This window comes from Lutjanus erythropterus, chromosome 4, assembly GCF_056507025.1.
Source record: "Lutjanus erythropterus isolate fLutEry1 chromosome 4, fLutEry1.hap2, whole genome shotgun sequence".
Classification (NCBI taxonomy): Eukaryota; Metazoa; Chordata; class Actinopteri; order Lutjaniformes; family Lutjanidae; genus Lutjanus; species Lutjanus erythropterus.
In genome coordinates, this window is record NC_139320.1 from 14,868,338 (window position 1) to 14,891,556 (window position 23,219).

The 23,219-nt window shown below is 39.3% G+C and overlaps 1 protein-coding gene across 1 annotated transcript; it reads right to left on the minus strand.

Annotated features, from left to right (window-relative positions):
* Nucleotides 1-7,617: 7,617 nt before the first annotated feature.
* On the minus strand, nucleotides 7,618-21,268 carry rinl (Ras and Rab interactor-like). Its single transcript, XM_084717055.1, has 11 exons — nucleotides 20,600-21,268; nucleotides 20,133-20,342; nucleotides 16,106-16,217; nucleotides 15,389-15,461; nucleotides 13,979-14,067; nucleotides 13,778-13,860; nucleotides 12,444-12,675; nucleotides 11,307-12,002; nucleotides 10,865-11,182; nucleotides 10,638-10,769; nucleotides 7,618-9,078 (listed from the first exon to the last, which is right to left on the minus strand). The coding sequence occupies exons 2-11, from the start codon at nucleotides 20,310-20,312 to the stop codon at nucleotides 8,618-8,620; spliced, it is 2,376 nt and encodes a 791-aa protein (XP_084573181.1). The 5' UTR covers nucleotides 20,313-20,342; nucleotides 20,600-21,268; the 3' UTR covers nucleotides 7,618-8,617.
* Nucleotides 21,269-23,219: the final 1,951 nt, after the last annotated feature.

The window sequence follows — 23,219 nt, forward strand, 5'->3', positions numbered from 1 at the left end:
GGCTCCCCTTAAGGTCCTCAGGTGCTTGTTGTTTCTGCCCAACTCAGCACTGGATTTTTACCAATCCCTGTAGATGTAAGACATGTTATTTCCCCATACTCCTCTCCTAACTACTCTAATTATATGTACCATTAATTATAAACACCAGTGTCATATATATGGTGTAAAGACACTCTCCTCTCCTCACTCACAACTTCTCAGACACACCAAAGTCAAAAACAGGAAGGAGAAATGATTAAAAACAGCCAATGCACTCTTGATTAACAATTAACCATATCACTCAAGAATATTTTGGCTCCTTCATGAAATGTTCCGACACTCACGCATAATAAACCACCATCAAAGCCACTCCCTTTTACAGGACATCTTCTTGACAAATAGTGTAATCTTCCTCCCTTTTTTCAGTCATAAGTCACGTCGCTCCATCCCCTCCTCTGACTATCTGTTTAACTCTGACAGGGGCCTCGGGCTGCAGCTGCAGTGATCTGTCACACAGGCTGGATTATCACAGGGAGGGAAGAACTGATTTTTTCTTTAATGCTTCAGCGCACAGACTAGATCTCCTTGTGGGTCGTATAGATCTTTTTCAGCCCTCACATGCTTCCGTCCTACTTGTTTATCACCCAAAATAAGGATAATATCATATATCATGTACAAATACTACAAAACAGCCTCAGTGTTTTCCACCTTTTCCCTCACAGCGCCTGATGATACACACAGCCCATCCATAACCTTCACCTCTTCTCTGAATTACATCTTTTTAGCCCTCAAACATCCATACATAATTCCACCTTTTGCCTCCCTGCATCCACCCACAGCACCCCAAACACACAACAAACACTGAGTAACCCTCGACCCTGCCCCCATTCGGCCTGGAGCAGGAGGGGGGGTCAGGGGCCAGAGTGCAAACAGAGGTCAACAGGAAATGGCTGTTCTCCCTGGCACCCAGGTCCTGACCCCAGCACCCCTCCACTTTTCATTTCTCTTTGTCACTCCGCACACTCACTCCTATAGGACATGCTGGTCAGTGTGGGCCCCTCACTCTTACTCTTTCACCCCTCCACCTCTCTCCTTTTCACAACATGCAAAAACTTTTGTTTCATCCAAACTGTTTCTACATATCAGTGTGACCTGAAGGTCGGAAGGTGAACTCACCGCAAAGCTCTCAGTGGGAAAACATGGATATGGTTTATTTTTTATTTTTCATAAAACAAATTAACACTAATTCCTCATGTTACAAATGTACTCACATGTAATAATAAACACTGCATGCAAAGTTAAGTAGGCCTATATTGACCATTATTACATGGCTTTGTTAAATACTCGGTTCTGATTGGGAATCACAGGATTCTCAGGTCTTTTATTTCTGTATAGCGGAGTGTTGCTATGAAGAACAGACTGTAATAAAATCGTTTTAAAATCCACAGAATCATTTAAAATCATTTTGTGCCAAAATATTGATTTATTTAGGTAAGTAACAAATAGTTAGTACTGAGAGACAGTCATTTTTGCAAAAATCATTTATTATTATTGCTTCGCATCAAGTCTTGCTTCACCCTGTTGGGGTTTATTTTGCAATAATGACCTGCTTACTGTACATTATCCCTCACACGTTCTTCCATCTGTTCTACAACATCAGCCACTTAAAGTCTTTCCTCAGACAAAAATAAGAAAGACAAAAAATGGAAGTATATGAATTCTGGTGATGTTTTTCTGTGAAGCATGATATAAATAAATGTATTTTCAATTTGAATTTTGATTTAAATTTGAATTTTTCCAATTAACTTACATCAAACTCAACTGATGCATTTATGTTAAAACAAGACTTAGCGTCTATAGTGTTAGCGTCTGCAAGGCTGTAGCTGACTTGAGTCACATGACTTGGACTCAAATCTGACTCGAGTCACAAATTTGACTTTAGACTCGATTTGACAAAATCAAAAAAGATTTGCACCTGGATATGGACTTCAACATATCATGACTCATGACTTCACTTAGTCTTATATTTGACACCTTGACCCAAGCCCAAACATTAAAAAGTATTTTTATTTAAAAAGTGTGAATCCACAAATCAATTAATTCCCGGTCATTTCCTGAATCAATAATGTTAACGCGCTTCATTCCTGGCAAGTCGAACTATGAGGAACTAATGGTTTGTTACTGAGCATGTCTGCCAAGTTGCAAATGTTGATGTCAATGAATCGGTAAAATGTTCACCGACAATCTAAATAATTTGTTTTCCAACAATATCCATTTGTAGTTGTACCACAGTATTTTTTATAATTCTGTTTAGGGCCCCATAGAACTTGGTTTTGGTAAATATCATGATCTTGTTTCAATACAGAAAACTTTAATAGTAACATACCAAACAATCCGATAGAATACAACTTGAACCACAAGACAGGCTAAGTTAATTTTTTAAACATTAACCAAGCCCATGCAATTTCTCTTGGTAATTACCATGGTGTTTTTGCTGCGCAAGCCTAATGCATGCAATTCAAGACACACACTTCAGTCCCGTGTTTCACACTGCCTCCATTCACCCTGACCATCTCCATGCAGCTTGCTGTCAATGCTAAAATCTAGCACTTCCCTCACTGGAAAAAAACATTGTCAGTGAACATTATCCAGATATTAATTAAATTTCTCTATAACAGTGCAGCTGGCTAAACAAATTGATGGTGTGTAAATACAATTTTGAGGAGATAGGCTTGAATATCATTATCAGTATCAGCCTTAGAAATCAAGAATCACTCTGGCTCTACAAATCATTTATTCCTACAACAGCTGAACCTGTTGCTCTGCTGTATAACGGTGCCCTTTTTTCCTCCATTTGAAAACAATGATTATGAAATTTATAATCCTGCGACATCACAACCCAGGCAGGGATCTCAGCAGCGAAAATCAACAACACATACTTTATTCATACATCAGTGTACAGCTCTCACTCACAGTATAATTCATAGTCATAGCCTCAGTTTATGATTGGTTCAGATAGATTGCCAGCCTTTTCTCTCACCAACACAGACTCCATTAGATGGTGGGAATAAGACTGCATAAAATCTGTTGACTTCATGTTGACAAATGAAGAGGAGAGAGGAGGGAGAAAGTGCTTGAATGCATTTATGTGCATTGTGTTTCAGTGTTTGTGTACTGTGGTTAGAAGGGAATATAGCATATAGGAGGTGGAGTGAATCGTACTGCAGCAGATAAATCTGCCTTGACTTCACAAATCAGAGGTATGAGGTTTTGGCTGATTTTTAGCAAATGACTGAAGTCAAAAACACATTTTTGTGGGAACTGATTTTCATAAAATTCATATAGTTTGAAACATTTAGTTAAAATGAAAACAGTGTGATTGTAATTTAAAATGAGCTCTGCTGCAGCACTTGTACAGTGTTGGCCCTGTGCAGGATCATATATATATTGCATTCAGTGTATAGTTACATTCCTTATAATGTCTCCATCATGAGCAGAGTCCCACTGGTTTGAATTTGACCATTTGGGCTATCGAAACAAAATGAATACACGTGTAATGTGAAAATGTGCACGGCTGCGTGTGTCAGCGCATGAATATGAGTGTGCATAAATATGCACAGTTCCATTTTAACATGAAGTGTGAGGCAGTCGGAGAGTGTGTGGGGTGGGGGGGTACTCTGGTAGTCATTAATCATTCAATTACACACCTGTCAGAGTTCAGACAAGTGGGAGAGAGGGAGGGGTGGGAGGAGGGAGGGGGTAAGAGAGAGGGAGGGGTAGAGAAAGAGAAAGGAATGGAGGAATGCAGCGAGGAGAGGAGGAAGAGCAGAGAGGATCTGAATGACAGAGAGAGGGAATGAAAAAGAAGTAGGAGGAGGGTTAAAAAGAGAAAGAGCCTGGGCGAAAGTTTTATTGTGTTGTTGGTGTGAACGAGCCGTGACAGAGGCAAGCTGCTGGATGGTGACAGCCTCTGAGCGGCCACAGCGAAGACAAAGACACTAACATGTATTATAGGAGACAAGTGACAGATGAGGACAAGGCAGGCCAGCACAGTAAAGATGCAGTCAGACCCAACACTTCATCTGAACTGATACAGGAGCATTACTGAGCTGAAAGTGCAGCAGCGCAGGTCATCGTTTTTAGCAAAATGTGACTATATTTCAGTTATTAAACTGAGGCAATAGAACATACCAAAAAAGCTGAAGTTGACATATAACCCATATGTAATATATTTACTACAAATCATAAAATTACCATGATATATCATTAGAGATGAAAGAAACTAAGCTGAAATACTGGCTACAGTCAGCATGTTTGAAACCACTATTCTGTGCAGAATATTTTTGTTTGCCTGTTTCACATTCTGTCCGTTTACACAGAGTTAATTAGCAAGTGTCTGTTTTGAGTTGTAAGAAATCATGAATAATCTTGTAGAAAGAGTAGATGTTTATTACAGTTAAACTGAGCAGTATGTTAGCTGGGTTTGGCAGGCAGTCACTTAACTTTTAAGCTTTTGTTTTTCGGGATAATGGACTTAGCTTTGCACTGACAGAGTTATAAAAAGCTGATCAACTCACGGTGTAAGACTCATCATCGCTTGTTATTATCAAAGTTTAATGTTAGGACGGGAGAGGAAGGGGCAAGAGCCACAATTCGCCACAACCATGGATCATATATTAAATAGGGCTTCAACATATTTAATATACTGTCTATGTGTCCAACTGCAGTACTCATTTTATGTAACACTAGGATGTTACATACAGACACCTTAATAATTCATTTGTAAGGGTTACATTTCTTTACAATTTCAGAAGAATGTATAAGATGCCCACATACTTAAAATTATTTTTTAAAAAAACTTGCAGTTATTGTGTTTTTTGTTTTTGTTTTATGTGAGGGGCTAATACTAATGCTAGTAGTATTTTGTATGTATTACTGATAATAAACTTCATAGTATGAAGTGAGTATTTCCAAGAAATTATTGTACTTTATAATAATACAAGACAAGCAGTGGTGGACAAAGTATATGATTATATACTTTACCTTTGCCTTGGTGTTATGTTTCATGTACTTTAAGTTTCAGAAGTATCAGTGCGTCTAATAAATGGCTACACTGAGTGTTATTCTATGAGATATTATATCTGAGTATAAAATTATTATTTTAGATGCACTGATGTGAGAGCTGAATTTTACTGCTGTAGTTGGTCAAGGTGGAGTTTATTCTGACTACTTTATATACTGCAGGGCAGTGGTCATTAATTTAAATGATCATGTTATGAAAAAATGTTTTTTTGTTTTAGAAAAGGTTTCTAGTTCATAATTTTTAATTTTTAAAACTAAAATGGTTCTAGAATAGTTAATTAGTTAACAATCTTTGTCTCTTATTTCTCTTTTTATACAGTATGTTTGTAGATGTGAGCACACAGCCCCCACCACACACACACAGTTCATCGTCTGTGTGTGTGTGTGTGTGTGTGTGTGTGTGTGTGTGTGTGTGTGTGTGTGTGTGTGTGTGTGTGTGTGTGTGTATTGCAGCCTCCATGTTTAGCTGCAGTACCTCAACTGCCTCAGGCCACAGCCATCTGTGCCCCCCCTCCTGATTTCACATACACACAAATGCACATGCACTCGTCTTCTCTTCTCTGCGGACCCCCTCCTCCACTGCCGCCACCACCACTGCCATATATCTAATTTATGACTGTGGTGAGTGCGTTACACACACTCATGTATGCATAATATATCACATGTGTGAAAGAACTGTGTGTGAGAAAGCGAGTGTGTGACAATGTGTATTGGGCAGTATAGTCTTGACCACGACTCCTTCCTCAATGCTTTCCTAAATATTGTGTGTGTGTGTGTGTGTGTGTGTGTGTGTGTGTGTGTGCCCAATAAATGTGTGATTCAGTGTGTTTCTCTGTGTTTCTTTCTCTGTCTTCCACCAGATCTGACAGCAGTGATAAAGTGTGAGAAGAGAAAGGGAATGTGTGTGTGTGTGTTTGTGTGAAGGCCCAGCTGTTTCTGGGCTTGACATCCACATGCAGGCAGAATGCCAGATGTCTCATTAGGCAAATTTGATTGGCTTGGTCATTTAGAATGCAGCGATGATACGGTTCCATATGTGTGTGTGCATGACACTCTGAGTGTGTGTGTGTACATTTACATAAGAGGCCCATATAACTATTTACATGTGTACATGTTTGATGTATGTGCATTCATTAACTATTCTCATAACGTTTGAACTTAAAGACTGTTAATTGTAATGACAATAAATATACATATTAAACTATATAAAATTGATAAAATAGGAAATTGTAGAGGAAATTACAAGAAAAGATTAGTATAAAAATGGATGAAACGGTCAGTTGTTGCTCCAACATGTTGCTTCTTCATCTCCTACAAACACTTTTCAGCTCCTGCACCTCATATAACTCTTTTAACTTGTTCAACTTCAGCGTCCACTAGAACTGCTTGAAGTGTGTCAACCTTAACTTTCACTTAACCTCCTTCAACTTAAGCTGCCTCTTCAGCTCTGTTAAAGCCTCACAGAAACCCCTGGAACTTAAAAGGGTTCTCTGTTCATCAAACCCTATTTACAAAGGTTCCCTGTAGAAACCCCTGGGTGAGTTCAATATGATACCGTTGGAACATTAAAGGGTTCTCTGTAAAACCTCTTGGGTGACTTCTAGATGAGAACCTCGGAACATTAAGGAATATTAAATGGTTAAAGGGTTATCCATAGATGAAACCTTTGGAACATTAAAGGGCTCTCCATAGATGGAACCCTCAGAATTTAAGTAGGTTCTAAGTGAAACCCCTAGAACCTGAAAGGGTTCTCAGTAGAACCATTAGTGCTGAAATTGATACAGCTCCTTTAATTTTTGTAAACCCACAACACATACAGTTTTTTAAGTAATGTATGGGTCTGGTATTTAGTGTTGCTGTGTGTTTGTGTGTTTGTGTGTGAGCAGAACCTCCAAACTCAAATCTGCAGACAGGAGTTGCTGCATGTTGAGACATTTGTTTCTCAGCAGTTTTGAAAACTGTGTAAACAAATCCAGATTTTATTCTTTTTTGTTTGTTTATTTAAAATGTTCCCCAGTGAAAATTCAGTGCTACTGTAACTTATTCCATCAGCTAAAAATCAAACCTGTGCAAACAGTAAATAAAACATTAAAGAAGATGAAAGCTGCACATCTCACAGGAGGTTTAATGCTGCCCTCTAGTGGTGCAAAGGGAAAGCCAGGATTTCTTGTGGGGCTTTACAAAGTGAGCTTGTTTTTGTAAAGTCCTTATGTTCTTTTACTTTATAATAATCAGTCTCTGTGAATAAAAGAGAGATTCACTGAGGCAGGGAAGAGCAGAAACAACATAGGGTGTACCCTTGCAAACAAGGATACTGTGACATCATAAAAAAGTTATAAAGATTATTTAAAGCCTCTGTCCCCATGCCTCAAAATGGCAATTTTGGGGGAAGTGCACATCCAGCAGAGAAGACACTCCTATTTCATAATTAATGTGTTACCATGACAAACACAATAGCAAACAGCTGCTTAGTTTACACATCTGGCTGACACAGAGACACATTATTATTCTTCTGAAGCTATGTTTCGGTCCATCTGATGAATGTAATGAATGTAATTGCTCTGATGTGGTCTCACTCTACTCCTGGGGGATATATCTGACTTTTCAGTTGCTAAATGCTCAAGTCTGGTCATTTTTCTACCATGAAGCCTTTTTCAGGGTCGATGACAGTGGTGAAAGTGAACCTATTAGATTTGTCTGGTCGCTTTTTTGTACCCAGTGCTGTTTAAGGACTTTGAACAGCTGATGTTGCTGGAAATGGTATTGATGAGAGCAGAAGCAAGCCATACAACCAGCATTTTATTGATATTTTATGCAACTGTAATATTAAAATATTTACAAATCAAATACATCATTTGTTTAAATTAATCAGCATAAAAATTAAATCCAACTCATGTTGCACTTTACAAAATTTAAGACCCCCAAAACATGAACCCTGATAAGAGGAATCTATTTATTAAAACAATAAGTGACAGATCTCCTGCATCAAACAGCTACGGTAAACTTGTTTATGTTCACACTTCTAAAGAAAAGGTGAATTAATAGCTGATGACTGGAATATATTGTTAATTGATCAATGTGATCAACTCTTCTCTTCTTCTATGACATTAAATTAAGGCTCATTTAGGCCTGAGTCTTCCAACCTTTTTGGCACACAATCACTTTAAAACAGGCTCCACTTGTGACCACTTGTCACATGTTATAGTCTCAGCATGGACCAGTTTAGCTTTAAGATCATTTTAACCCAAGATCAATTTTGATTCCCTGAATTTTTTGATTAGTTTTTTATATCCCTGGAGAGGTGAAAGCATTGAGTATTCTGTGAGAAAATAAAAATTTAAAAAATGATTATAAAATTTGAGAGAAGTGAAAAGAGATGATTTTAGGACCCCTGGAAGAGTCCCAGGCCCCCTGGCTGGCACTAATCAAAAGTTTTCTTTGGCCTCTGTAGAAGGGGAATCTGAGCAGGATGGAACATGTTATGTTACGTGGCATCTTATAAGACAGTGGCCGAAAGTTCACAATTTTTTGCTTCTCAGGTCCATTCTTCTCTCCACTACAATCTTCTGTCTTCTTCTTCTCCTGTCTGTGTCTTTTCTTGTTTGCTCATGTTTACATCTTGCTGATCACAGTCTGATGCTGCAGTGGAGTTCTGTGGTTCGTCCTCAGCTTCTTCTTCTCTACTTGTCTCTTCTTCCAGTAACGGCAGAGCCTCTGTGGTGCATTGTGTCTGCTGTTGTGATTCATCATCATTAACAGAATCACATTCCTTCCCACTTTCTTCTTTACTTCCAGTTTCTGCCCCAGTTTTCTGTGCACCCCTGTCCCGACACGCCTGCCTGCGAATGGTCCGCCGATGTTTGCTGCGGCGTGATTGGTTGCAGTGCAGGGTGCGCCTGCGATGCCATTGGTTAAGAGAGTTTTGGGCCTCAACACTGAGCTGACGTGCGGCCAATCGTGGCTGGAAGCTGCTGATATAGTAAAGGGCGGCATATAGAGTTGTAAGGTAGTAGCCACCTGTTGATATGAGGAATGCAGAAAGGGAGACAGTCTGTGAGTTGTAATTGTAAATAAATAGTATCTAAATGTAACTGCTGGGAAATCATCTATAAAATGAATGAAGATGGGAGTCAAACCCGAACCTTCACTTGGAGACCAGAATTGAGTTGCACCAGATATTTGTTTCCATCAAAGTTTGTCCTAAGTTCTAAGTCAATGCTTCTCATATTTCTTTGAATAATGTGCACCCTTTCAAATATTTTTTTTCCTTTCCTTCTTCTTTCTTTGTTTTCAGCTATATTACTGTTGTTTCAACTATGAATATGTTTTCTCGATTTTTGTCTGTCATTCCATACCAAAACTGGCTTCCTGCAGTGAATGTGATGTGATTGCATTTGTTGCTTCTGTTTTCTGTGAGGTTTTAACTGCATTTATCAGTTTTTTTGACAGTAAAAATTTTTTTAATTAAACTTATTTTCATATATTTAGGAAATATGTATGAGTGTTATTCTCACATACTCCATTCAATGTTCCAGAGTACCCCTAGGGGTACTTGTACCCCCATTTGAGAAAACCTGGGGACTATAAACTACTTTCAAACTAGCAATTTACTTAATTTGGTTGCTTAGAACTGCAGTGTATTAGCTAGGAAATGTAGGTATGATTTTGTTTTTTTTGCACATGCATGCAAAGAAAATTATGTGTGTTTCAGTAGCAGGCTAATCATGCAGTTTAGAATGAGAAATAGCCATGCTGATTCTATTTGGTCATTCAGAAAAACGGAATTGACATGTTTTGTAATTTGAGATACGTTATGTTACTTTCGTGGAATGTAATTTAAAATCTATTTGCTTCATTATAAATGAACAGCAATTTATCAAGTGTCAAATCAGATAACTGAGTCATATGTTAGCAAGATAACAGTACTGTTGTCAGTTAGCCAGTGCAGTTACAAGAGCAACAGTTACCCCTGGCAATTGAAAATGTTGAACTACTTCAACGCACAATATGTAAATTTTGTTGCTATGGGGTCTCTTTCTCATTAAAATAACAACAAAAGATGCACTATGATGATGTTGTGAAGTGACACAGGAGCGTGAGAGCTGTTATCTTCACGTCACTTTTAAACAAACACCAGAGCTGATGAAAATCTATCTGACATGACTCAGACACTTAAGTCGACTTCCTTTCTTACTCTGACATATCTGACTTAAACTGTGTTAGCCTGGAAGTTACAGCAATGGCTAGCAAGAGCCGTACCATTACCTTGAATAAATTATGGATTTCTCTGTGTTTGAAGATTGCTGGAAACATTTGGGGTGATGTAAGTGCAAAGCTCAACTAAATATATAATATATGTCTCGCATTTTTAGACATTTTGATGCAGAAATGTTACATATTATGGCTATAATCTTGATGTAAGCACTAGCAGTGACATGTAAATCTCCACTTAATATACACTTGTAATATAACTAGGTTAAGTTATGAAGTGCTGATGCAACCAGGTCTAGGAAAACATGTTAACTAATGAATAAGGCAACCTTTCCACGACACTGTGTTTACTTGATTTGCCTTACCCTCTCCCTGTAGCTGTGTTGGGTCCAGTAGCTCCATCATGTAGTCTGTGTCTACCTGTAAGGTGGCCACGTCACTACGGAGCAGCACCCATGTCAGGCAGGGCAGAAAATCATCTGCTCCAAATGCTGTACCTGCAGGAGAGGAGAGTCTGGGTTTAAATAACAGACTGAGCACCAGACACAGCCAGAGACAGATAGAGATATATTAGTAAGAATCGTTAAAAAACCTGAGCTAGCATTAGCACTCATGCTGTGATAGATGCTCTTGCAGACTTTGAGCAGGATCTGGACTTTCTTGTTTGGGGAGTAGGCCTCATGCACGCTACTCCACCTCTGCTGGATCCGCTCGAGGGTGACAGAGTCAGGAACTCCAACTCCTGCAGACCCCCCCAGCTCCTCCATCCCCTTCTTTTCCAGCACACGCAGGTTGCTCCGGAGACGCTCAAAGGTGCCGTCATTGCTACGCGAGGCATGAATGCAGGAGTAAAGATGTATGGAGACAGGCCTCAGGGCCACCTTGTGGATGGACAGCTCCACCAGTGTGTCTACAGGAAGGTCAAAAGTTACGTGAAGAGAAATTAGAAGAGTATTGAATATTGATCTACTGAGCACAATAATAAAACTTTTTTAAATTAATCTATTGTCAAACTTCACTGCCAGCTCACTCACCAATCTCAGAGTCATTCATGTCTGTAATGCTGTCCAACAATGCCTGAATGTCTTGATGGTCCAACAGTGTCTCCCTCAGTAATGTGAGTGATGACCTCACTTCCTGTAAAAAATCCGACCCTGTGACCTCGCTGGGATCAGCTCCTCTCTTCAGCATCATCTCTACAAATCCTTTCACAGCCTCTGCAAATGCCCCACCTTTCCGCTCGCTCAGCTCATGCACACGGTTGGTCAGTCTCTTCTTCGAACTCACCAGCCCACCAAGAGCTTGACCCACAGCCGAGAGCCGGTGTATGACCTTGTCAGCCAATCGGTGTGCAGACGGGCAGTGCGGGTTAGGGCTTGGAGTCTCCTGCTCTTCCTCTATGCTGCTGATCGACAGCGAGTCGAGCTCCAGCGATGGCGGCTGGAGTGAAGAGGAAGGCCTGGGCGGGGAAAGCCAGACTCCATCTTCGATCCAGGACACCCTGTGAGGAGACACAGGCACAGGGCTGCCGTGGTGCTGCGGCTCTAACACTGTGCTACTTCTAGGAGTAGTGGGAGTGGATGTGGGGAGGCTCCCTGTACTCGCTCTCTGAGGGGGGTTGGAGGTAGAATCTCTGCTGGGCCTCCTGAGAACCACCCCTGCTGGAGCAGTTGGTGATGGCGGGGTGAAGGGGTCCTGTGGTGAGTCAGCTGACTTGGCTCTGGTCAGACCTGGATGAGAAAAATATGGATTATGAACACTATAAAAGTGATGAATCCAACCAAATACACTTCAAAAGCATTAAAAGCTGGAGTTGGCAGTTTATTTTTGGTTTGGTTTGGTTAAACATGTTTAATTCAAGTGGGAAACTAGACTTCTGCACATCCTCTTGCCTCTTGTTTTCAGGCTTTAGAAAGGCTCTGCAGTTACGCTGCCAAAATGCTAGTTTGCAGTGGGATCTCTACGCCACTGTGGTGAGCTTCTTTTTTCTTTCTATACACGTAGTAATGGTGACTGAAACAGAGCATATCTTGTCGGAGTTGGAGCTAATAAATGTCCAACAACAGTTACTTTTATTGAAAGCACTGCAATGCAGAAAAGTGAGAAGACAGCGGTGGAGATGGTGCAACCACTGAACCGACTGAGGCAGTGTGAGCAGCAAAGGTCCTCACCAGAACTCTCCATACTGGCTGCAGAGGGTTCCTGATCCAACGAGATGGCTCGTTTATTTTGCACCCCCGACCCCGCCCATGCTCTGGTGGTGCTGAGGCGTCGCTCTCGTCTGTAATTTGGCGGTTGTGTGGCCGACTCTGCAGCTGTAGCCCTGTGGGTCAGCCAATCATCCCCATGCTCACGAAGGTAGAGGGGATTGATGATACACAGGGCTCCGTTGGAGGAAGTCAACTAAGGAAACACACATAGACAAACACAGTGAAGAAATACAGTAGGACTTTTATTTATATAGTGCAAAATCATAGCAGATGTTCTCAGGGCACTTTTCATATAGACAAGGTCTAGACGGTACTCTTTATAATAACATTTGGTGCCACCACAAGCAATCACTGAGGAAGCAGTGGTTGGGAAAAACTTCCTTTTAACAGGCTCAAGCAAAACCAGGTTCTGGGAAGATAAGCAAAATGCTGTCTATCTCCGCATCCAGTAGACATATACCAACATTATCATTAGAGCCAGACAGATATATTGGTCTACACTGGTATCAGCGTACATGTTGTCCAATATTTTTGTAACAGAATATAATGCAGATTGTTTTTCTTTTTTAAATTTCTTTTTTAGTTTTATGAGGTGCATTTTCTATATATGTTTGTTCCTTTTTATTGATTCAAGTTGCTCTATTTGTGTTTTTTTAGTTATACAGTTATACAGTTATACAGTTTATTTCTTCATTGCCCTGATGTCATTTTGGAATTTTTATGTACAAATAAAGAATATTGATCGACATATAGATATCAGAATTTGTTTTGCTTCCTGATAGCAGCATCAGCATCGACCCCAAAAATCCAGTATCAGTCGGGCTCTAATTATCATCAATTTGGAGTTGTGTTTCGAATCACCTAGTGAGTGCAAGTCCAACATTCACTCGCCTTTTAGCTCTGTTGTCACCACCAACTCCAGGAAAAATGTCTTTAGCTGCTATATGCTCCACTATTTTCACTAGTCACTAGCTTTGTCTGGATGCTGTTTTGTCCTGGGAAGGTAGTCTACTGTGGGAGCTATTTAGTAGAAAAGAGCTACCTTTTGCTGATGAATACGATGTTCATGAGAATGAAGAACATGTACCAAAAAACAAAAGAATGGCATAAAGGGCTAAAACAGTTGATAGAGCTGACGAAAAAATGCAAAATCAGTCGATTTCTGTTCGTTTGTCACCATGCTCCCCAGAGGATACTTCCCTTTTGCAACAAGCTCTGCTACAGTATCTTACCATTGCCTGTACTTTTATACACACGAGCACCTGTATGCACACACGCACATGCAGAGTACATACCTGTATAGAGCACATGACACTGCTTGGCTCCTTGTGGGTCATTTTATCAGCCTCTTGGTCAGGTGGTGTGTGAAGCCAAGTTTCTGCATTACGGAGGCATTATAAATGAGACAGTTCTTTAAAAATAGCTTTGTGGTTTTGTATTTGCGATGCAGCTTCTGAGGATATGAGACAGAAAGCCACGGAAGTGGAAGGACTCACTGGGTTCAAGTTGAGAGAGACGATCTTTGTTTTTCTCGGTTACACTGTAGATCCAGCCAGGAATAGAGAGGCAAACAGCCAACACATCCCTGACACAGAGGAAGAGGTGACAGAGATAAAACACAGCCTGAGTGAAGAGGTTGGCACAGATATTTAAGATGCCACAGTTAATGTCAGTGTCCAAACATTTACTGATTCAGCTTTTAAATGAATTTAAAATAAGACAATAAAAAATATGAATAAAATAATTATCCGTCTGTAATTTTAGTTACTTTAGGTGAACAAAATTTTCTTTTGTTTAGTTTTTTCTAACTGGAGCTCAGTACCATGACATTAGTTCTCCGTGTGTCTCTCTTGCACCTTGACTTTGTTCAAAACAACGAGCATCTGGGGAATTTAGTGTCAACTTCCTGAGATTGAAGGAATAATATTAGTTGATTCAGATAATGACAGAAAATAAACTGATCATGGCACACTTTTTAAATAACATACTTTTAAATCCTTGGGCTTGAGGGAAGGTAGCAAGTACTTTCAAGTCCAAGTGAAATCACAAGTCATTGGTCTTAAAGTTGAGCTGCAAGTCTTTTTTAGTTTTGTAAAGTCCAGCCTAGAGTAATCAAATTTCTGACTCAAGTCCAAGTAATGTGTCTTGAGTCCACACTTGTGGTTTACTGCAGGTGTGTTTGCTTGTTAGCCATGTTATGACTGTGGTTCCCAAACTTATTCTAGCATGCCCAACTTCAGAAGCTCAAAAGAGTCTAACCAACAAGGAAGCAACTGATAAAAAAGATTTTAAGTCCAGGTTTAGTGAAACATAAATCAGCATGATGGCACTCTCCATACGTATGTTATCTTATTATTATGTATGTATATTATGTTCTTATGTTACACTCAACCAAACTTTGAGCAACATGCCATAGAGAGAGAAGTGTCACAGGTAACAATTACATTATTTTAAGTGCTGATGTTTGAATGGTGCTGACCAATCAAAAATGCTGCTAAAAGTTATGTATGACAAAGTTTAAACAGAAAGAAGCAGCAGTATTGCATAACTGAGTCGTGTTGTAGGTATGTATTTATTCCTTTAAGAGAGTAGAGTATTTATTTTAGTGTGAGCATGATTGCTTTTTATTATTTTTTTTTTAAATTAACAACTTGTTTGAGAGAGGGAAAAAGATTGTATCCAATTGTATCGGTGTAGGCAGATACTCAAGGTTGCCATACTGATATCAGACATGAAAAAGTGGTATTGTGCCATCCCTAATAATGATCCACTCACTGTACATTATCCTGCTTATTACTGTCATGTCAAGTCAGAGTCTTGCTATGGCTGTTATGTATATAATTCCTAAGAAAATGTTCAAGAAGTTTAAATGGAAGCAAATAAAACGGCATCAATGATTTTCTTACCTGGTCAGAGAGTAGAAGAGCACAAGCTGAGCCAAGTCGGAGAAAGAAAGACGAGACTCAGACAACTGGAAGACTGTCACAGAGAAACAGAGAAAGAGTGGGCAGAATTAGAGTCATTTTCTGTCAAAAAATACTTTCCTGGAAACAGAGTGAAACCAGGAAGGTCGAGAGGGGACTTCTGACGAGAAGCCAGTGGGCCTGTTTCAGCAGCTTTATTTTCACACTGGCTTCATGCGCCATTGAGTCTGGTATTTTCTGATGAAGTGTGGTTTCTAATGCTGAGCAGGTTGTTTCAGGTCAGAAAGGGTCAGTTGCCTCTTCAGCCTGGGATTTTAGCCGTACTGCATGCATCTGCAGAATAGCACTAACAGGCGTGGATCTAACTGAAAGGGAGTTCACACCTTAAGGAACCAGAATTTGCAGTTTGTGCAGGCGTGTATCAGATTACCTGCTCTCACCTGTAACAGCTTTGACATGTTTGTACTGTTGGCAGCAGAGTTCAAGTTCAACAACACAAAGTAAAATTAGCATATGACAAGCATTTGATGCTATTGGGTTACTGCGTAAGATTATCTGTGTTGTCAATTTCAGCATATGAAATGATTCACAGATTAACCACTAAAGGTGACATCATGACAACTTGTCTACAAGATCATGTCACACCCAAACAGAAAGAGAAAGAAGTAGCCTATTTGTCTGCATGTGGTTGGTTCATACCTGTGTCTGTGCTTTTGATATCATAGTCAAGAACACCTTCATCCTCTCCTCCAGTAGACACACACAGCAGGCAGGGCTTACACGTTGCAGCGTCCCGAACAACAAGGAAACTCTGGAGGGAGACACACACACACACTGACTCACTTCAGTAGCTGAAGTATTACGGAAACTAGTTGAGCAGGAAGATGTTTTCTCTGAAACTGTGTGGCTCCATGGCAACCAGGCGGCAAGGAGGGAAACAATGACGATATATATCAGAGTGTGATGACGAAACTGCATAGATTTAATCTAGAAAATTAGTCATGATGGCAGGCTGTAACCAAACTGAAGTCACGTAAACACAAAAGAGCAAATGGGTTCATTAGTGCTGATATATGGCCAATGTTAAACCTGTTAGGACTCTGATGCAGCACTGTAGACACAGCTGACAAACTGTGTTTCAGTTAGCAACAGGTATGCAAAGATTTATCAGTCAAAGTGACATTAAGGGCTACTAATTATAGAATTATAGATATGAAAAAATTAAATATCTGAATTCAAGGTCCTAAAAAACAGCTGAGTTGAGTGTCGAGCTGTCACTTTGTCCATTGTTGTGTACACTAAGCAGACACACAGACAGGCAGGAGAGGAATCCTCCCCACAGATCATCACGCATGCTGATCTTATTAACTTCATTGCTGCAGAAGGAGCAATGCCCCGTTTGTCCAGGAACAGATAAAAAAGTTTTACTTTAGAATCCACAATGTGTGACTAGAAGCAGGTGAGCAGAATCACCTGCTGACCGGTGCAATCGTCACAGTAGATGCCTTTGTTAAGTCATGTCTCTTTTTGATTCTGCAAAGCTGGCACGCTGTGTAAAATCATACAAAGGGGCGGTTTTAGAGCAGCATAGTTTGGTTCAGTGTAAATAAACAATTGCGGCATAGAAGCGAGCCTCTACTGCAGAAGTACTGCACATTAACCAACATTTGAATCAAAGACAGATGCCTGTAAATCGGCTGTTTGCTTTGCTGCCACAATTTTCAATGAGATAAGACAGGGGTTCTCAAAGTTTTGATGACTGGGTTCCATTTTAGAAGCTAGCATATGACTGAGTGCCACACATGACAACTCATGAGCCTGTTTGCAAATAAGACTGATCACTTTATCTGTTCCCTAAAGTCTGACAATGTTAGAGAGGATCAATTATTCCTCAGACCTCCTTTTCTCCTCAACTATACTGTCTTTTTTGGTGGTGTTTTTTCCATCTCACTTCCAGAACAAACAGCATAGTTGTTCACTATAATCGCTAACTATTTAAGGACTACCGCTGATGACAGAACATTATTCCTCTGAAACTATTTGCCGTGCAACAAGCAGCTTTCCACAAGTTGTCAGTTTTTACCTGACAGATGCTTGTAAGGAGGGTGCAGTTTGATGCAGTAGCAGAGTAGTGTGTTAAAAGTAAGCTATTCAAAGTGAGAGTATTGAAATGGATCACGTATGATTAAAATATATTGCAGGCATTTTATGTCACATTCAGGGGATGCCCAAAATTTTTCTGGGGACTGCACTTTGAGACACTATGACATAAGACATAAAAATAAGAGATCTTAATTTTAACAGCTAAAAGTGTACCAGCCATTGCTTTCTTTTTTTACATGGACAACTTTGCGGTCATGGTACAGATGATCTGTTGGTCTGATCACATTACCTTCTTTGGTAACAGTGACTAAAACGGAATAGGCAGTTTGTTGAAACATAATTAACTTGGGTAAAACAAAAAAAACATGCAATCCTGAATATGGCAAACGAGCGGTTCAGTCAAGTAGTTACATCACCACAACTGAATTCAGAAGTGCTCTCAAACACACATTTATTCACACACAGACACGCAGGAAGTGGCTTTCATGCTCAGTGTGCACAGAAATAGAGACAAGTTCACTGCAAGTCACCAAATTTCAAACACACACACACACAAAGACACACAACAGTGCAGCGGGAATGTCACACATGAACAAATATTCTGTTGATTCATAATGGCAACTTTTAGTCACTGATGCATTTGATTGATTCATCGGAAGACATACTGGAAACCATTCGAGTAGAAATTACCAAATTAGACCTTCTGCTCAACTTTCAAATTGAGCTCGCCTACAACCACCATGAAGTACAATGCTTTATAAAACAGATTGCATTTTTTTCTTTAGTTCAAACACTTCTGTCTATCTTTACCCATGACCAAATACCTAAATACTCAGACTGCAGTTTCAAATAACAAACACACCCTTCTAACACAATATTCTGGCATACTCACGTTCTCTGTGTGCCGCAGATGTGTCCATTTTGTGAAGTCATTTCCCTGATATGCACACGCTTTTATTCAACACCACTTCTGCATTCAACCCCATCAGAAGTGCTTGTTATGAGGTGTCAAAGAGAAAAAGGAACTAACTTTCATAGCATGGAGATGTGCATGTCAGCGTTCAGTCCAGCTAAGATTACTTCTGCTGTGAAACTTTAATTGAAGCATACAGACATCACCAAAGTGTGAAGTGCTTGTTTGAGACACAGCTGAAAGGACTCAGTTTCATATAAGTTGGGTTAATTATTAATGAGGGGATCAGTGAGAGTATGACTTTACAATAATTCCACCCTCATTAATGATTTAGAAATGGTTAAATTACGTTATTCATTAGGATGTAAATAGTTCATAAACTATTCATAAGCTGTAACAACACATTAATTAAAAGAACAACAGTGACTTGCTGCTTGTCAAATAGTGAGCCCACATTTATGTGTAATGTTAAGTCTCTGATCTCATTGCTTATAGCTTTTTGTCTCCTCCATCAGCAGGTTTACACCTGTCAGCTTCATCAGATGTTTGTTAATAAGTTGACTGTAAGATAACTGTCAGCATATTTAAGTGCCAAAAAGTTCCATTTAGCAAATCAAATTAATATATCAAATTACCTTGCCAATATAAGCATGCACTGTTTTATACTTTACAGTAAGGCTCCCCTTAGCCAGCTATAAATGGTGGTAAGTTATTAGTAAAATTTGGTAGTGAGCAGTAACTGAATCTTGCTAAATAGTGAGCTCACATCAATGTATGAAAACTGTGTTACTGGGGCCAGCACTTAAAAACATTAGCTTATATCCCTGACAAAGGCCTGAGTTTATGTTCCATTCACTAGCTAGTTTATCTTATATTAAGGGTTAAAGCTTGCCAATTGAGCATCAAGTCAGATTTCAACTTTGAATTGTGGTTGACAACTGGTTGACATTTGGTCTGAATGTCTACAGCCTCTTTTTGCTGTCTTTTCAACAGTATAAAAAATGTGGTTACATCAGTCACAAAACACAAATTTGTTTAACCATTTTTATCACTTGTTCAGTTCTAAGTTGAAACACAGTATTGTTATTTTTTCAAAGTCATATTTCATTGGTTGGTGAAATCTGGTTGGCACAAAGAGCTTTGATGTTTCATACAAAGTGTTATGAATACAAACTAAATATGTTGTGTGCTGCCAACAAGAAGCTTTCAGGACTACGTAATGGGAGAAGTTCTTGATGAAACATAAAGAAACGCACGTGCAAGTTTCTTTTTTTTTGCATATTAGTTACAGCTTTGACAATCCCAAAGGTAAAAGCCAATGCATCAGAGTATATTATAAAGAAAGACAAAGACACTTAACTTGACAAGAAGATGTTGTGGATTAGTGGGTTCAAGAACCTATTATTTTTACATTAGAGTATGAAAAATGTCACTGTTGCAAATCCTGGTGAAATATGATCTAAATGTGAATGTTTGAAAAATGTCTTCAAATACTTTGTACCAAAACCTTCACCTTGAACCAATTCTGGACATCTTTTCACTGGTGACATGTTGTTGTTTTTTCAAACATCCTTTCCATGGGAAAATGCTCATGGGGTGGAAACAAGAATTTCCTTGAACTTAAATTAATTCTCTAAACAAATTAAAGGGCACTATATGCAATTCTCCATCACACTGAATACTTGATGTCAAGGTATACAAAAAGCTTACCCCAGCAGGTGTTCCAGAGATAGCAGTGTGGACACCCTCTCTATCCCATGGTGCCCCGGGGCACCAGGCCTCCTGACAGCCCCTCAGCTGCTCCAGCAGCGACAGTCTCTTCCTGCTGCTCCTCCACGGGATGGCTGTGGTCCCATTGACTGAACTGTGAACCGCTCTGGATGCAAACATATGGACACGTTTATGTGCATCTATAGCCGTCTGCATATATGCACATAAACGGATGAGAACGTAAGTCACATGTAGACAACATAGATTAGGACTGCTGATTCCCTCATGCTCAGTAAGGCAAAATTAAGGTTAAAATTCAGCTTTTTTTGGTCCAAGTTTTGATTTTCATGAATAATTTGGATTTTTGAACAATGATTTTTCAATAATTCGACAAAACAAATCAACAGACTTTCAGAAAAAGGCTTTAACAATAGCTTATTGATGGTATAGAAATGGTTGGTACTTACATGAGTTGGTCTGGCTCAGTTAGTTCATGTGTCTTCTCTCCTCTACACTATTAGCACATTTCTCCACATGTTGCAATCTTCTCTCTCTTGATCTCTTCCTTTCTGCACGGTACAAAAAGTTGCTCAAGAGCTCAAAATACCTTAAAAAAGGAAGCTCACAAACATCCTCAAGAAGTTTCCTGGTGTAACGGACAGAGTATTTTATATTTCAAAATGCAGATAACTGTCGTATGGCCGCCACGTTTGCCTCCTTCTGTCGTCTGCACACGCTGGTATTTAATGCACTTTCAATTTTTATGTGAAACTGACTAACTGTTCAGCTGATCTTTCATCACAGCGCCTCCTTCAGCCTCCCCTCCCCTCAAGTCTGCATGTGGTTAACCCAGCTCACAGTCAAGACACACTGCTCTACTCTAAAGAGCTACATGTGCCTATTTTTTTCTCCCTGCAGCCCTGTTTCTGTCTGCTGCTCAGAAATGATGAATGGTAAAAAGCTGCAAAGTTGTCCTGAAAACCCTTCACCACAACTCTGAGATTTTCTCTCTCAGATTTTATCTTGCAGCTGTGGGAGAAATGCACAAACAGATGCAACACTCAGCTTTGAATCCATCAGTTAGAGATGTAAATATGCAGGAGAAATAGTAGAACTATTAAAGGGAGAAAGAACAGAGGCTAGATTGACTGAGAGTCATTGTGTCTATTTTATCTCATGCGCGCACAGTTAGGTTTGCTGGCTGCCCAACAATCTCCCCGCTCACGGAAACCGCAGCTAGAGGTGTTGCTGACTGGTCAGCATTTCCGTGGCAAGAAGACTCACATGTCACATGAAGTGCTGTCACACTGTCTGTGTGAACCATTTCCTGCAATCATCATGATCTCTGTAAGAGCAATGACCAACATGGCTGGGATCAATAAAACCAAACCAGCCAAAAACCAACTAATTGCATCAGCTAACTGGCTTGTCCTGTCAAAATAAAGAAAAAAATGGCAGTAGCTTAACAGTTTGATCACGTCTTCATCTCTATTTTTTAAGCATTCTTAACACTGTACTTCATATTAGCACACCAACATGCTAAAATATATCATTATACCCGTTAGCTTTGTCATTGGGGCACGTTAGCATTTAGTTAAGAGTACTATTGTGCCTAAGTAAACCCTTCACAGAGCCAGTAGCTTGGCTGTAGGCTGTTGCTTTATTAAATTTATATTCCAACCAATTTCATCTGGTGCCACAAGTTCCTCAGAACAAAATTTAGGTTGAGACAAAGTAAACATTGTCCAAGTAAAAGCCTCTGGATGGTGAAAAATTTAATTAATTAATCAGAATTTAATTAAGACGTATCACCTTAAGCACTTAAAGCAACACTTTTGTACTAGCATATTAGCATATTTCAAAAATAAAAATACACAATAAAAGTGACCCAAATATGGCCAGTCAGCGTCTGAAGGTAGCCATGCCACCGTCATGTCAACCATCACGTGGACTTCCACAACTCCATCATATAAGTCATTCAACCTTTCCATTGTGAAACCACTGTTAGTGGGAATGAAAATATGTGTTGAATATATTATGACAGCAGTACTTCAGATGGTGGTGCCACAAACTATTCTAATGACGCTTCCACATTCACTTTTATCTTATTGTTTTTTTTTTTATTCTTAATCATCAACTACAAAGATTCAACTGAAGTAACTCAGGGTTGATTTGATTTTTGTTGGTTTTTGTGTGTGTATTTTTGTGGACAATCACAATGTTGCATAATTTCATGACAGCTTATCCGGTCGTTATTAAACTTGGTATATGTGTGCAGTTTATACGTCTGTATGTAGTTTAGCAAATGATGGAATAGTTTATTATAACCCAGTATCCAATGAGTTTCTATATCCTACAAACATTAAGATTTGTCTCTAAACAAAGGGTCTCTGACACAGTCACAACAAAGGGGAGCATCAGCTTTACAAAGGTCAAATTTATTGCAACATTTTTGCATTGATTTCCATTATTTTTGTACAGATGTTTACGCAATTGTGTAAACCCCCTGTATTTTTTTAATCTCATTATGTAACAATTCATGCATCTTCAGATAGCCCACAGTTTCCAATGAAACAACACCTTCATAAACATCATTATACCTATTTTAGCAATTATTATCTGTTTATCTGTCTTGTGTCTCACATTATCTATCCCCAAAGATTTAAAAGGCAAATCAACTAAAGACCAACTCAGGTTCTGACTGTAGAGACTTAAGCAAAGTTACTGTTATTTTGTGTGTTCTGTAAACATCTGAAAACATTGTGTTAAAAGAAGTCAAAGCATTTAGGAGCAGAAGATTAACATGAAAAACACTGTTAATTTTAACATTTTAAAGTTCCACATTACCAATTCTTAATTCTTCCTACTGTTATATTTACAACTACCTTAGTTCACTTATAAGGAAGTATTTTAAAGAAGTTACTGACCAATCAGACCAATAGATTTTGGCTTGGGGGGAAAAGATGACAGAGATAAAAATATAAAACAGTCTGGTTATCTTTTGAGGAAGCTTAAACAGAAATCAGATAATCAATGAAGTGAAGACATTTGAGGTGGTTAGGCCAAATAACTCCATCAGATGTTCAC